A 13,359-nucleotide genomic window follows, 5' to 3' on the forward strand; every position below is an offset into this window, starting at 1 on the left:
TCTAATGTTTCAAGCAAAAAATAAGTTCATTCATCTTTTCGCTTGAACATGAAACTTTTATAAAAAACATGTGTTTTGTTTTTTAAAATGCATGCCAATTTTAATTTTAATAAAAAGAATAACGTGAAATAAAAAGGTACCTTATGAAATTTAATTAAAAAGAAATTACGTAATTATCGGAAAGGTGAAATTTGTGAGTTTTCATCAGATTGACAGGCGCATTGTGTTGCTAACATAACAATATAGTTAAAGCAATTTTCGAGTAGGTCCAAATTATCATCATCGATTAGCTTTATGTTTTTTTAATGGTAGCTCGTCGGATTCTGGCGCTTTTTTGTTCTTTGAGAGACCAATAGCTCCGCGGATCTCATCTTAAGTAATAGATGGCCCCGTTAGTTGTCTATTTTCCAATATCACGTTTACAGTTAGTGTTCTATTTGGTTCTGAAAATAGATTTTGAATATAGTTTTCCCAATACCTTTTCCTTTCTTCTGGTTCGATGATTATTTGGTTATGTTGATTGACTAAAACTGTAGGGATCGTTTTGCGAAATATTCTAGGTGTTTCTTTTATTTTCTTCTGCGTATTGAAATCATCATGGAATCGCTGCAGTCTTGCGATTTCATTGCATTCATGATTGCAAATTTTTAAAATTTTGCCTCTTGGCTGAATTCAATTAAACGATCACCTCTTTCATTTCTATCGCCTACACCAAAGTTTCAAATTATATCGTTGAGTTTTTCAGATCCAACTTTAGTGTTGAAATCTCCTATGATCAGGTTTATGTCATGCGGTTTTGTTAGTTTCGGCATCTCTTTGATATCGCAGTAGAATTATTCGACTTCATTATCATCTTTTTCTGTCATTGGTGCATAAACCTTAATTATGTTAAGCGCTATAAGTTTGTCATTAATTTTTAAAAGCATTACGCTTAACACATTCAATAATATCCTTCGCTATTATTACTCGTTCACCATTTCTATGACTTTTCGTTTCATTGCCAGAGTAATATAGTTTGGCTCCTTCTGTAGTGCACTCACCAGAATTTAGCTACCAAGTTTCACTCACTTTAAAGATTTCGATCTTCAGTCTCTTCGTTTTCTTGATAGTATACGCTAATTTTGATGTTTCGTACAGGCTATTTACGTTCCAAGTTCCTATATTTATTTTCTGTTCATTTTTATTTTTACCTCCTGAGACTGAGGGCCATGGGTTTATATTGTTTCTCATATTTCTCATGTGACCTAAGTCTTGTCTCCTTCAATTTTTCTGCCACAGGTGCTACGCCAAAACTGCCCCAGACATATTGATTCTTAATTTTGTCAAATTTAGTTACTTCGGCAGCGTATCTTAGCATTTTCATTTTATTGCTTCTCAGTTTCTGCTCATGTCTTTTAGCTGGTCCAACATTCAGCACCGTATAACATTGCAGGACTGACAACTATTTTATAAATTTTTCCCTTCGTTTTGATGAGTACTCTAGGTTTGCACAATGTTCAAGACAACGAACGCCACTTCATCCAAGCCATGTTTATTCTATGTGTCACATCTTTGTCCACTTCTGCCGAAGAGCTTAAAACTGAGCCGAGATACTTAAAAGTAGTAACTTGCGGAATTGGTTTTTGGTGCATATATAATTGGTGGCTTTCAGATTTATTTCGACAGTCACACACCATATATTCCGTTTTGGTTTTACTTATTCTTAAACCGTTTCTCTGCAGAGTCGTTGTCCCTTTATTCAAATTTAGCTGTACCTCATGGGCCGATTCCGATATAAAAATGATATCATCTGCATACATTAAGCATCTTGGTAATGGCATTTAAATATCTTTTGTTATATAATCCATAATTAAGTTGAAAAGAAATGGACTTAGAGCCGAGCCTTGGTGTACGCCCACTTTAACTTCGAAGTTCTCACTTGACCCTGCTGGAGTTTTTACAGTGGTGCTAATGTTGGAATACATTTATTTAAGATATCAATGTAAGCCTCTGAAACCCCCTGTGCTCTAGCTTCCTGCCACACTACTTTACGCTGAACGCAGTCAAAGGCGTTTTCAATAAATACAAGATGAAGATTTTTATTGTTAGTTCGGTATTTTTCCACCAATATTCTCAGGCTCTGAATAGCGTCTGTTGTTGATTTGCCAGCAATGAATCCCAATTGGTTTTCTGTGATAGATGTTATATTTGACAAACGCCAATTTATCACTCGTTCTTAAATTTTGAATGTGTGAAACATAATTTCCACATCTCCAACATCACGTTCGTTTTTATAGAAGGGAGTAAGAAAACTCTTTCTCCAAAAACTTGGAATTACGCCAAGCGTTATAATTCTGTTGAATAGTTCGGCAAGCTAATTTATACCTATGATTCCTAATTTTTTCCAAAGTTCGGGCGTCTTATGTCTGCTCTAGGAGATTCCTCATTTAGTAGGATTTCATAATATTCTCGCCAGCGTAAACTTATTTCCTTCTTAGTCGTTAGCATTCGCTATTTGCCTCCTTAATAAACTTTGCGATTTTAATGTCTATTCTTGCCCTATGGCGTTTTTTTCGCTATTTTGTAAATATCATTTTTATTTGAGGCACGTTCAATATCTTCATAAAATTTATTTTGTGATTCACATTTAGCTTTTGCAACAGTTGGTTTTACAAGTGCTTTCCCTGTTATATAATCTAAATGATCAGGTTCTAACTTTGTTTTCTGCTATTTTTTGAAAACGTCTTTTTTATTGTTAACTGCGGCTTTCACTTCTTCATTCCACCAAGTGGGATACTTATTTGTACTGATTGCGCTCTCGCCACACCTAGTCTACTTCTTTTCAAATTCTTGCCACATTTCCTCAGCGCTTTCCGTGGTATTATTAAAAGATATAAGTACGTGTGTTTTTAAATCTTCTATTAAAGTTCCATCTCTCGAGTGGTTTATATTTTTCCATTTGATTTTCGGAGTTTTATCAGTTACAATTTTCCGAAGTTGTTTTAGAGTAAACACAGATACTAATAATCGATGTTGTGAGGTTAAAGCTTCTCCTGGCATAACTTTGCAGTCCACGCAGGTATTCAGTAGCTTCCTATCGAATAGTATAAAATCTATCTTGATAGGAACTACCTTGTTGCGGAGCATAAGCTGATATAATATCAATCGGTGGCTTATTTTCCATTGCAAACTTAATCATAATGAGGCTATCACTTTTCAAGACAACATATGTATGTTTATTTGTCTATTTTTTAATATAGTACTTAGTGCAGTAGACCGTCCATTCAACGAACCCAAATTCCAAGTTGCTATTCTATATTTAAACTTATGGCTACTTTTTTGCGATTTACTAATTTTGTCCAATAATATGTTACTAATCTTGTCGGATAATGAGCAACACCACATAAATCAAATCATAATAAATACTGCGAAACAGATTTTCGTGCAATACAATGGAATTATTCAAAGATTCGACGAAAGGTCAAAAAAACGACAAATATCTTTTTAATCAAATTGGTGCGATAAAGAGGAAGTTAAGAAAATTGTTCGAACAGTCCAGTTGCCAAGGGTAAAATAATAAAAACCAATCACAAGTGAAGAAATCAATCAGTTCTGATACGCAAACACTACCGTATTTCAATGTCATTGATGCAATCGAGCATGCCTCTACTTTACAATAAACAATAAACAATTGCATCAAAAATACAAAACTTTACTAATGATTCTTAACAAAATATTCGGCATTAGGGACGAATGTACTACAAGAACACTTCTATCTGCAAAATATCTAACAGAAGAGTTATATGATGATCACCAAATTTTAGGAAATATCAATAATAATTGAAGCGAATTCAACAAAAAGGAGTCAGTCGAAATTTTCAGTGAAAGTAAAATATTCTTCAATTACATCAATAACAAAAATAACCTTAACCTTACAACGAAACAATTTATATTAAAAACTGGATATACATCATGAAGGAATCTCGGCCGTCTTAAATTATCCTGCCACATTTAGTTATGAGTGACAATCATTCACAAAGATAGGTGAAACTCATCCTAGATTGTCAATTTGCACTTCAGTAACGTCAAAAAGCTAGAGGAGCTCACTACAACTTCAGCAGTTCTTACAATATTCAATACCACATTTACCTTAATCAATAAAATTAACTTTCTGATCTACGTAAACGTGAACTTTAAAGGAGGGAAAAGTGAAAACATTACCGAACACGCGCATAGCATCAGACGCTGGGAACAGCATATTTTTGTTATTCAGTAATTTACCTTTGAAAAACTTATTTTTGTAATTCGCACGATAAATGCGTAACAAGTATTTAATTTAATGTTATAATTAATTAAAAAATATATCAATAATATTAGGTCAATGATCAATTATTTGCTATATATATGTTCAAAATTGGTAATTAAGTTCAGTTAAGTTTTATTACAATAATCAAATATATTAACCCAATAAAACGGACAACAGTCAAGCCATCTTTTTATTTTTTTTAAAAGAAATTGGACTATAATTTCTTAACTTGTATATACATCTGTAATTATGTATGCTTTTCAGAAAACGTAATTTTATTGAGTAGGTACGTACAAAATACAAATTTATTTTACCTTGCAATGGTATGTATTAATTTGTTTTTCTAAAGAACTTTTTAAACTCAATTGTAAAATTATTGCATATTTAATAGTTAAGTAAATGTACGTACGTAAAGCAAATTCCTATGGATGTACGTACATACAATAACTTATGGATAAAAAATAACATAAAAAAAATATCAGAGTGTCTTTGACAAGTTTTTTGTATTGCCATCTCCGAAAAATGTTAAGATGAGGAAAATAAAAGTTATGGGAAATTGGTGAAATGCTTCGATTTAAAATACTTAATTTTTATTATGTGTACAGTTCGTTCAAATTTTCGGTCGAGCTAGGGTACGCACAAGCCACAGATCCCAGGAAATTTCTTAGCGATTCTCTGAATTTAGATCGATCAGTCATTTTACGGTTTTTGAGGATACGTGCTTGATAATGAATTCAAAAAGTATGTAACGATAGACAGAAAAGGAGTACCCTTGTGAAACTTTCCACTTCGTGACCATACCAACGACAGATTGAGAGGCAAGAGTTATGTCTATAACCTTTTGGCGATTTTTAGTAATAAAAGTGGGCTTTGAGCCCCTATTGCATAAAATGAGGTTAGTGCTCAGATATATTCCAAAAGTGACTCACCACTTGTATTTGTATCTGAGCTTCTGCAGACTGTGTGATGCGCTTTCGCGTCGTAGCATGACTGCTTACGTTAACCTCCACCACCGTAGTTTCTGCCTCCGCGTCACTCCGGCAAAGGTCCAGCAGAGCCCCTTCAGTTGTTTCCACTCTATCCAGCATTTTTGCTTCTGCTGAAAGCGGTGAACAAGCAGATGACTGCTTGCGCTTTGCTTCCACGTCTTTAACATCCGCAGGCTCACTTTCTGTGCCCTTCGCAAGCTCGACGCAGGCTTGGCTGGGGGTCCGAATTGTTAACATACAATAAGGTGTTGATATATAACCAAATGTTGAAGCCTATATAGATGAATGCCTTGCAGCTCTGGGATTGTGCCAAGCAAACATACATTAAACAAATACAAACCCTCCAGAACAAGGTTCTACGTAATACGGTGCTCTCTGGTTTGCGTGCAACAGTGATATACATAGGGGCCTGGGCCGAACTTAAGATACATCCGTGCATTATAGTTTATTTACACTTCCCTACCATGGAAAAGTGCGTTCCAACCGAAAACTCGATATGCAAAATTTATTGCCAGCACATAACCTACCTATTGTATACACAATGCGTTCGATAAAAATATAGAATTCAGAATAATTGTTGTTACATAACATTCTCGCTTTCAAAGGCAAGGGAGAAGTCTTCAGCCATCATAGATGAATGATTGCCAGCTTGGGGTTGAGGCTGCGAAATTTGTTGTGAAGCTCTCCATTTTGCGATAATGAACCGTAATACAAGTGCTAGCATGATCATATAGATGATGATTATATTTACATAGTGCACCACATTCTCAACATCAACTAGTTGATCGTTTGTGTTCAATTGATGCAGTTGTTCTTCAAACTCACTGACATTCCCTGAATACCTAATGTTTATCAGGTTTTATTGATGTTGTGGTAAATTGTGGATAGAGCTTAAAAACTTGTTAGTATTTATAGCAGGAAGATACGGTAATTCGACTTGACTGGTAATATCAGCGTGCGAAGAAATCGTTATTGTTGGTTGTTTCAATCGACAGTTGTGATGTTGCTCTAAAACTAAACTGATTGTATTGTTGTTACAAATTAGGTTGAACGTTCTTCTTTTGTCCATAACGTAAATCCAGTTATTAGTGATTTTCATATGAATCCATATTTGTTGCTGATTCATTTTTGAAATGACACATCTTTCATGTAATTCTGTCTGGTGATTGAGTAGTTCAACTTCGCATTGAGCAACTTCAGATTTTTCGTTTTATATAGGATGCAACTTTCGGCCATAAAATTTGTTGACGTTAAAGGATAGGCAGTTTTTATCAATTTCTTTAATTAGATAGTATGAGTTATGAGCTAAATTAACTATGATATATTCCAATTATGAATCATCAAGTGTTGGTACCGGGATTATCTAGAAAATTTGATACAATTCTGCTTATAGCAGCAGAATTTTGCATTCAAATATGAAGCGAGATATTATTCGCGCCCGTATTGTCATTAATTTGTATAGTTGCAGAAGTTACTGTGTATTTCTGATTTCGGGAATGGACCTACCAGGCCGAATGTGACGTCTTTTGATGTACAATTGTTTCATTAAAACTTTTGGAGAGATTATAATGTGATGGTTAAGCTCTTGTTGTGATGATGTCATAGCATCTAACATTGAGTTTTGTCCTTGTTCTAGTTCGTCAATCATTAAAATAACTGAAATAGTGACAGCGACAAGAAAGTGTTCAGATTCTGTAGCATTCTAAATACTAACACTTAATCTTTTTGTCTCTCATCAGATAGTTTCTCATCAGGTCTTTTCATAAACATAGTATATCGCGATATATAGCGAGAACTGCTTTATATTTGTGTTCATAAACAAATCTAGTTGCTAATCAAGTTTGTTCGTAAACATTGTTAATCTATCACAAAAAAATTTGAATTACGCAATTAAATCAGCTGTACTTTTTTTTACTAGTTTTTGCAGTTTAGTTTCACATTTTTAATTGTTGATTGCTGTACTTAAATACAACAAAATTTATTTTTGTTTCAGTTTTCTTTTTTTTGTTTTTCTTAATTCTTATTTTTCCTGAAATAGAATTTTAATGACAATTTTTGTTCATGAACAAAACACTGCAAATTCAAAATAGCAAAAGTTCTTATACAACTGTCAAAAATATATTGCGTATCACTTATTGTTTTGCGGTATTGTGTTATGAAAATCTCTTATATACTATTTTATGTAATTAGTTATTTTTGGCAATATTTATATGACATGTATAAGAAAAGCGTTTTCGATTTTTACGATACCTGATTGACTTTTATTTTACGTATCCACTACGTATAGAAAGCATATAGGAAAAGTGTACAATGTTAAAACCTTCTACTAAAGTTTTTAAAACGTTTACGTTTATGCTATCAGGATGATGTTTTTGCTGTGAAAAGATAATCCCAAATATTTTATAGTACTAGATTTAAAAAGTATCAAATAAAATAAAAAAAATGCCTACGAAATGTAGGTACTTATATCTCGACATTTATTATCTTAATTAATCGGTGATTTTACTAATGATCTAGGTTTGTATTTCTATAATTATTGTTAATTATCAATCCCCAGTGTTCAATTGCAATCAAGCTAAATTTGTAGAGAAAAGTAGAGTACATTTAAAAAAAAGTAAGTCTATATTTGCATAAGACTTTAAAAATACAAAGATAAATTTCTGCTTAAAAAGTCAATTTTGAGATACCAAATATAGGCGGAACATAAGAACATTTATACTTTTCTGTTTATTTTCTTATTCTTCCTTTTTTTTTTTAATTTTTTTTCATTTTTTAACAATTTTTGGTGTTTTATTTTGGTATGGCTGTATACATTATATTATTCACACATTTAGCACATGTAGATATACATATATGTATATGTATCCATAAACATCTTTTTATAGGACTTCGTTATACCACAAACATCTTTATTCTCAAGGCTTCGTGATACAGAATAGACTAATAAATACATACGGTGTATTCAAAATTAATGATACTCTTTGTTAAGAAATATATTCTTATATTAGGTATTTTCGAATAAACTAGAAATGTTCATAGTCATTTAGGTTGTTTGAAAAATAAAATCGATTAAATACAAAATATATGTGTACAGAAATTATTTTATCCAAAAATGAAATTTCATGTTCTTACAAACTAGTTTAATAAATTGTAGGTAACAAAACAGGTTTTAGGTAATTTGTTTTGTTTTTGGCGTAAAACAAAAGTAGTATACGCAATAAGAATTCTTTTTGAAAAAAATTTTTGAATTCACTTTTTTAATTGACTACATAACATAATATTTACATAAAAATATAAAATTTTGAATCCATTTTTCTTAAAGCTAATAATATGCTTTATTGTTACATTCTTCTTTTCTCGTAGACTACTGTTTCTTATAGAAATGCAACCTTCGACGCTACATCTTCGGGGCATTTCTATTTATATAAATCAAATATATTATTATATTATATTTAAATATGCATACAATAAAAACTTTAAAAAATACGCAAAATCTTACCAATTTATTAAGCAATTTCTCTTTTTAATAAACTTAAGTATTACTCTTTTAAAAGCACCTTTATTTTATTCTATAAATATTATGAACAAAAGACAAAATTTAATTAATATAAACTATAAATCTTCGATATATTTAATATCACAAATAATAAATATTCACTAAATTTAAATTTAAATTAAATTTTAAACAACAAATAAAACTATCCGTGACTTCAATAATGCTTTAAAAAAAGATTTAAGTATGGTATTAATACGGTTGTTAATGTCTTTATAATGTCTTTATATCTAACAAGTCCCAATGCTCAGAGAGAAACTTGAAAGCACGACTTTATTTTATATGGGTTTTTTTAAATCGAAGTGGCTATTTTTTGAGAGGAAATATTAAAATAAATTCACACTTATTATAAAACAGGTAAAATTTAAAAAATATATTTGAAAAATCAAAAAAATATATTAATATTTTCATTCAAAATTATTTTAAAATTCTTGAAACAGCGGAAAAACAACAAGCACAATCTTCGCCTTCAACGTTTTATATGTTACTGAAAGCATTTCATTATTTTTAAGTGAACAGCTTTTTTGTCTCACAGGGTAAGTTAACTCAGGATATGGGAAGTAACTTTGGTGTCAAGTTGAAAATATAATTAATGAAAGATAATTATTGAATATTGATATAAATACATAGTAAAGAAAAAATTTGAAAAGGGAATTAAAAAATAATATCTAAAATACAATCAAATGCAAATTTTATATATACTTCTAAATTTTACCTCTATTTTTGAGAAAAATTTTTACAACTTAATATATTACCTAAGTAAAAAAATATTTAAAAGGTTTTGGAAAAGACAATAATATATTTTTATGACCGGATTCGAATATTCTTTTTATTTTTGAAATAAATATTATCCGTGACTTCAATAATGCTTTAAAAAAGATTTAAGTACGGTATTAATACAGTATTAGTACCATCTCAGACCTTTCAATACCTTTACATTGTAAAAAAAACTACTAAAGCTTTTGATACATTTTGGAATACAATTTTTACCATATCAATACAACTTTGACATTTGTTTAAAAATTTTAATTTAAAGTTCTTTGCAAATGTAAATTTTAAAAAAATGAATGTGTTCCCAAATATTGTTGTAAATAATTCAATTGATTTTAATAGTAGCAATCAATAATTTTTTCCTATCCACGGTCCATTTCTTATTACTGCAAAAATTAAATGTTAAATAAATACTACATTTAATGAATTAAGGTATAACTTACTGCTCTTTTTCCATTTTTTTTTCAAATTTTAAAAATAACATATACGTGAATGTTTTCAAAAAACTTTTTTGTTTATGAGTTTGAAATATGACAAATGACACTAAATTTTGCATAACTAACAAACGTTACCACACCACTGGAAAAATAGCATTCTTATGCTTTATTTTGGAAAAAACTTGATAGCTACCACTTTATTGCTGAAAATATATGCTAGTTTATTTTATCGGTTATTTCTGGCAACATTTATATGACAAGGTATAAGAAAAGCGTGCTCGATTTTTTCGATACCCGATTTACTTTTATTTTACGTCTCCATTACGTATAAAACGCATTTTGGAAAAGTGTACAATGTCAAGAGCTTTTAGTAAACTTTTTGGAATTTGATACTTTGTACAATTTTACGTCTTAAGCGCATTATTGAAGTCACGGTATCTTAGCAAATGAATCAAAAACATACACAGGCAAGGCCATTTTATAAATAGATTGCTCTTGCTTACCTGCTAATAAAATATGAAAGAAGAGCACAACAAACTTTTTGAAGCACTCAATATAACATGTTTGAAACAATTTTAAAATAATTATTTGAAAAAAAATTTATTGGAAGTAGGTACATACATATTTATTTTTAATAACTTAAAAACTAACTGAAATTATTTGAAACAATCCCATAAGTAACGTATAAATAACCGAAATGAGATAATTTAAATTGTTGAAATGTTCACTTTTATTAAAGTTTTTGTTAGCCGACACTACTCAACTTACCTTATTGGGAAATACAAAATATGCATGAAAAATCATACATCCTTCCTCATTAACATTTGAAACCATACTGAAATATGAATTTGAATTTTTTTTTTCATTTTTTCTTTCCTCCTACCTTTACCAATGGAATTTAAATGGGAAGCTTTTTAAAAAATGTGTATATCCCGAGATTTTTTAAAATAAACTCTTTTTTACGTAAAAAACAGAAAAAAAAATAAGAAATATAACACGATCAGTAGCATTTAAAAAAAAAATAGGAGCGAAGCCAGAAATTCGTAATATTTCGTAAAAAAATTGAGTATTGGGACTTGTTAGATATAAAGACATTATAAAGACATTAGTCTTTACATCTTCCAAATTTCCGTAAAACTTCCAAAATTTTAAAATTTTTTGTTTTTTACTTATTTCAGGCATGCAATAACATGCTCACATAGCAATATATGTATACACATACAGTTAAAGGCACACTATCATTTAAGGAAATATCAATAAGTACATACGACTAACATATTTTTGAAAGCAAAATAACAACATACATTATGTATATTTGTGTACATATAATACAGAAACATATACATTTTATATTTAATAAACATTTGCTTACACATATCAGCACAGTCTATACCAACATAGCTTATCTATTTTTTGCTGTACAATTGTTTTTTAAATTCTATATTATAGAATATAATATATTATTAAAGATTATTATATTCCAGTGCATACTCATAATTCACAGAGAGTAAATTATTTTTGTTAATGTTTTTACATGTGATACTTTATGTTCTGCCAATGTTTGGTACCCGATTATAAAAATTGAAAATTTTTTTTGTTCGTGTTGAACTATTTTATATTTATAATGTCTTTGATATAATGCATAATTAAGAAGTAATTGTTATCATATTCCGGCACTTAAAAAAAGTTGATATTAATGCAGTTATTTGAGGAATTTCCTTACAACCTTTAGATAATCTTTCTTCCATCTCAGATATCTTAACAATTATCTTGTTTAAAACATTTATTGGAATTTCCACTATAAATATATTTCATTTAATGAAAATATTTAATTCCTTGTACAAGTACTTACTCCTCATAACATAAAGTTGTATTTCTACTAATATATCTTCGAGAGCGAGAGCTTTATCAGCTTTTATTTTCGTAATTTCTGAAACAAAAACGAGTTTATTCCTAAGATTTTCTATATAACTCCAGCTATATTTACCATTATAACATTTCTCAAATTCAGTTGATGACATTAAGGAAAGCAGAATCCGTTCAATATCGCTTCGAAGTGGATGTCCAACACATGTGTAAACATTAATTTCGTTAACAATATCAAATGCCATAGAAGTGCTTTGCAATGTATTAACAACTTTTCGCATATCTCCTTTGGATAAAGCAAGCAAAGCTTTTTTCCCATCTTCTGTCGCTTTCAGTCTAAAGAAAAGAATAATGAATTAAACTAATTTAGTTTTAATAATTTAAATTACAAAGGTTCAAATTTTTTACCTAATTTGTCTTTCGTTTGTTTTTATAATAGGTACAAGGAAATTAAACTTTGACATGTTATAAACAATAGCACTTACGATTCATTTTGTATGATTAGGTTTAGCCTAGGAAGAATTTGATCAGAAGACAAAGGAGCAAAGCGAAATTTCGTGCAACGCGATTGTACTGCAGGGATTATTTTGCTCAGAAAGTTGCATATAAGGCAGAATCTGACATTTTCAGTGTATTTTTCTATAACTGAAATTGGCAAGCACTAATATATTATCTTTGTTAAATTTTATATATATGATTACTTCTCCTTAAAGCATTTTGCGCGTCATTGGTCATGGCATCAGCCTCATCTAAAATAATTAATTTAAAAGCACCACTGAAAATAGTCCTAGTAGAAGCGAAATTTAATATTTGCCCACGAACTATATTAATCCCTCTGTCATCAGAAGCATTTAATTCGAGAACCATGGATTTGAATTGCGTGGGGGAATACAACCGTTTTACACACGCCAAAATCGTACTGGTTTTCCCAGTCCCGGGAGGTCCATAAAATAACAAATGCGGCAGGTTGCCACCATCAACTAATTTGCTAACTAAACAAAATAAAATTAATTTAAAATAGTGCTTCATTTAGCTAACTTACTTGTTGAAACAATTTCAGAGTGCGACACTAAATCGTCTAAGGTTTGAGGTCGATATTTTTCTACCCTAAAAATCTGGTTTTATGAAAACTAAAATTTTGTAGAAAAAAAATATACCATGGGAGAGGAATGTCAGACTTTTCACTTTGCACTACTGCGTTATTCATTTCGAAATAATATTTAGCAAAACTTCTTCCATAAAATTATAAATTACTTACTTCTTGTAAGCTACGCTAAACCAACAGTAACATTGGAAAAAAAATCGCTTTTTCTTCGCAGATCGATCTTTTTCCTTTCGATATCTTTTCTTTTAATCGATTTATTTACGTTAATAAAAGATCGATAAAAATCAAAGATTAGAAAGGAGAAATATCGAAAAATTCGAATTAGTTTTATATGATATTTTAAGGTCGGTACT

General features: G+C 30.2%; 1 protein-coding gene across 2 annotated transcripts; it reads right to left on the minus strand.

The window, feature by feature from the left end:
- Positions 1-11,311: 11,311 nt before the first annotated feature.
- Positions 11,312-13,207, minus strand: LOC129616002 (replication factor C subunit 5). Of its 2 annotated transcripts, XM_055531422.1 has the most exons (7): positions 13,059-13,207; positions 12,944-13,008; positions 12,603-12,893; positions 12,387-12,546; positions 12,023-12,237; positions 11,888-11,965; positions 11,312-11,833 (listed from the first exon to the last, which is right to left on the minus strand). In XM_055531422.1, the coding sequence occupies exons 1-7, from the start codon at positions 13,106-13,108 to the stop codon at positions 11,682-11,684; spliced, it is 1,011 nt and encodes a 336-aa protein (XP_055387397.1). In that variant the 5' UTR covers positions 13,109-13,207; the 3' UTR covers positions 11,312-11,681. The 2 variants fall into 2 exon arrangements, with proteins under 2 accessions (XP_055387397.1, XP_055387396.1); XM_055531421.1 differs by having other exon boundaries at positions 11,888-12,237.
- Positions 13,208-13,359: the final 152 nt, after the last annotated feature.

The sequence above is a fragment of the Condylostylus longicornis genome, unplaced genomic scaffold, assembly GCF_029603195.1.
Source record: "Condylostylus longicornis isolate FDR11 unplaced genomic scaffold, ASM2960319v2 ptg000157l, whole genome shotgun sequence".
Classification (NCBI taxonomy): domain Eukaryota; kingdom Metazoa; phylum Arthropoda; class Insecta; order Diptera; family Dolichopodidae; genus Condylostylus; species Condylostylus longicornis.

Bases quoted from the DNA above. Each gene is read 5' to 3' on its own strand.
- LOC129616002 (XM_055531421.1), bottom strand. From the start codon at position 13,108: ATGAATAACGCAGTAGTGCAAAGTGAAAAGTCTGACATTCCTCTCCCA. The intron at 12,238-12,386 runs GTAAGTGCTATT...TCTTTTCTTTAG, and splicing joins CTAATCATACAAAATGAATC to ACTGAAAGCGACAGAAGATG. The intron at 11,834-11,887 runs GTAAGTACTTGT...ATATATTTATAG, and splicing joins ACAACTTTATGTTATGAGGA to TGGAAATTCCAATAAATGTT.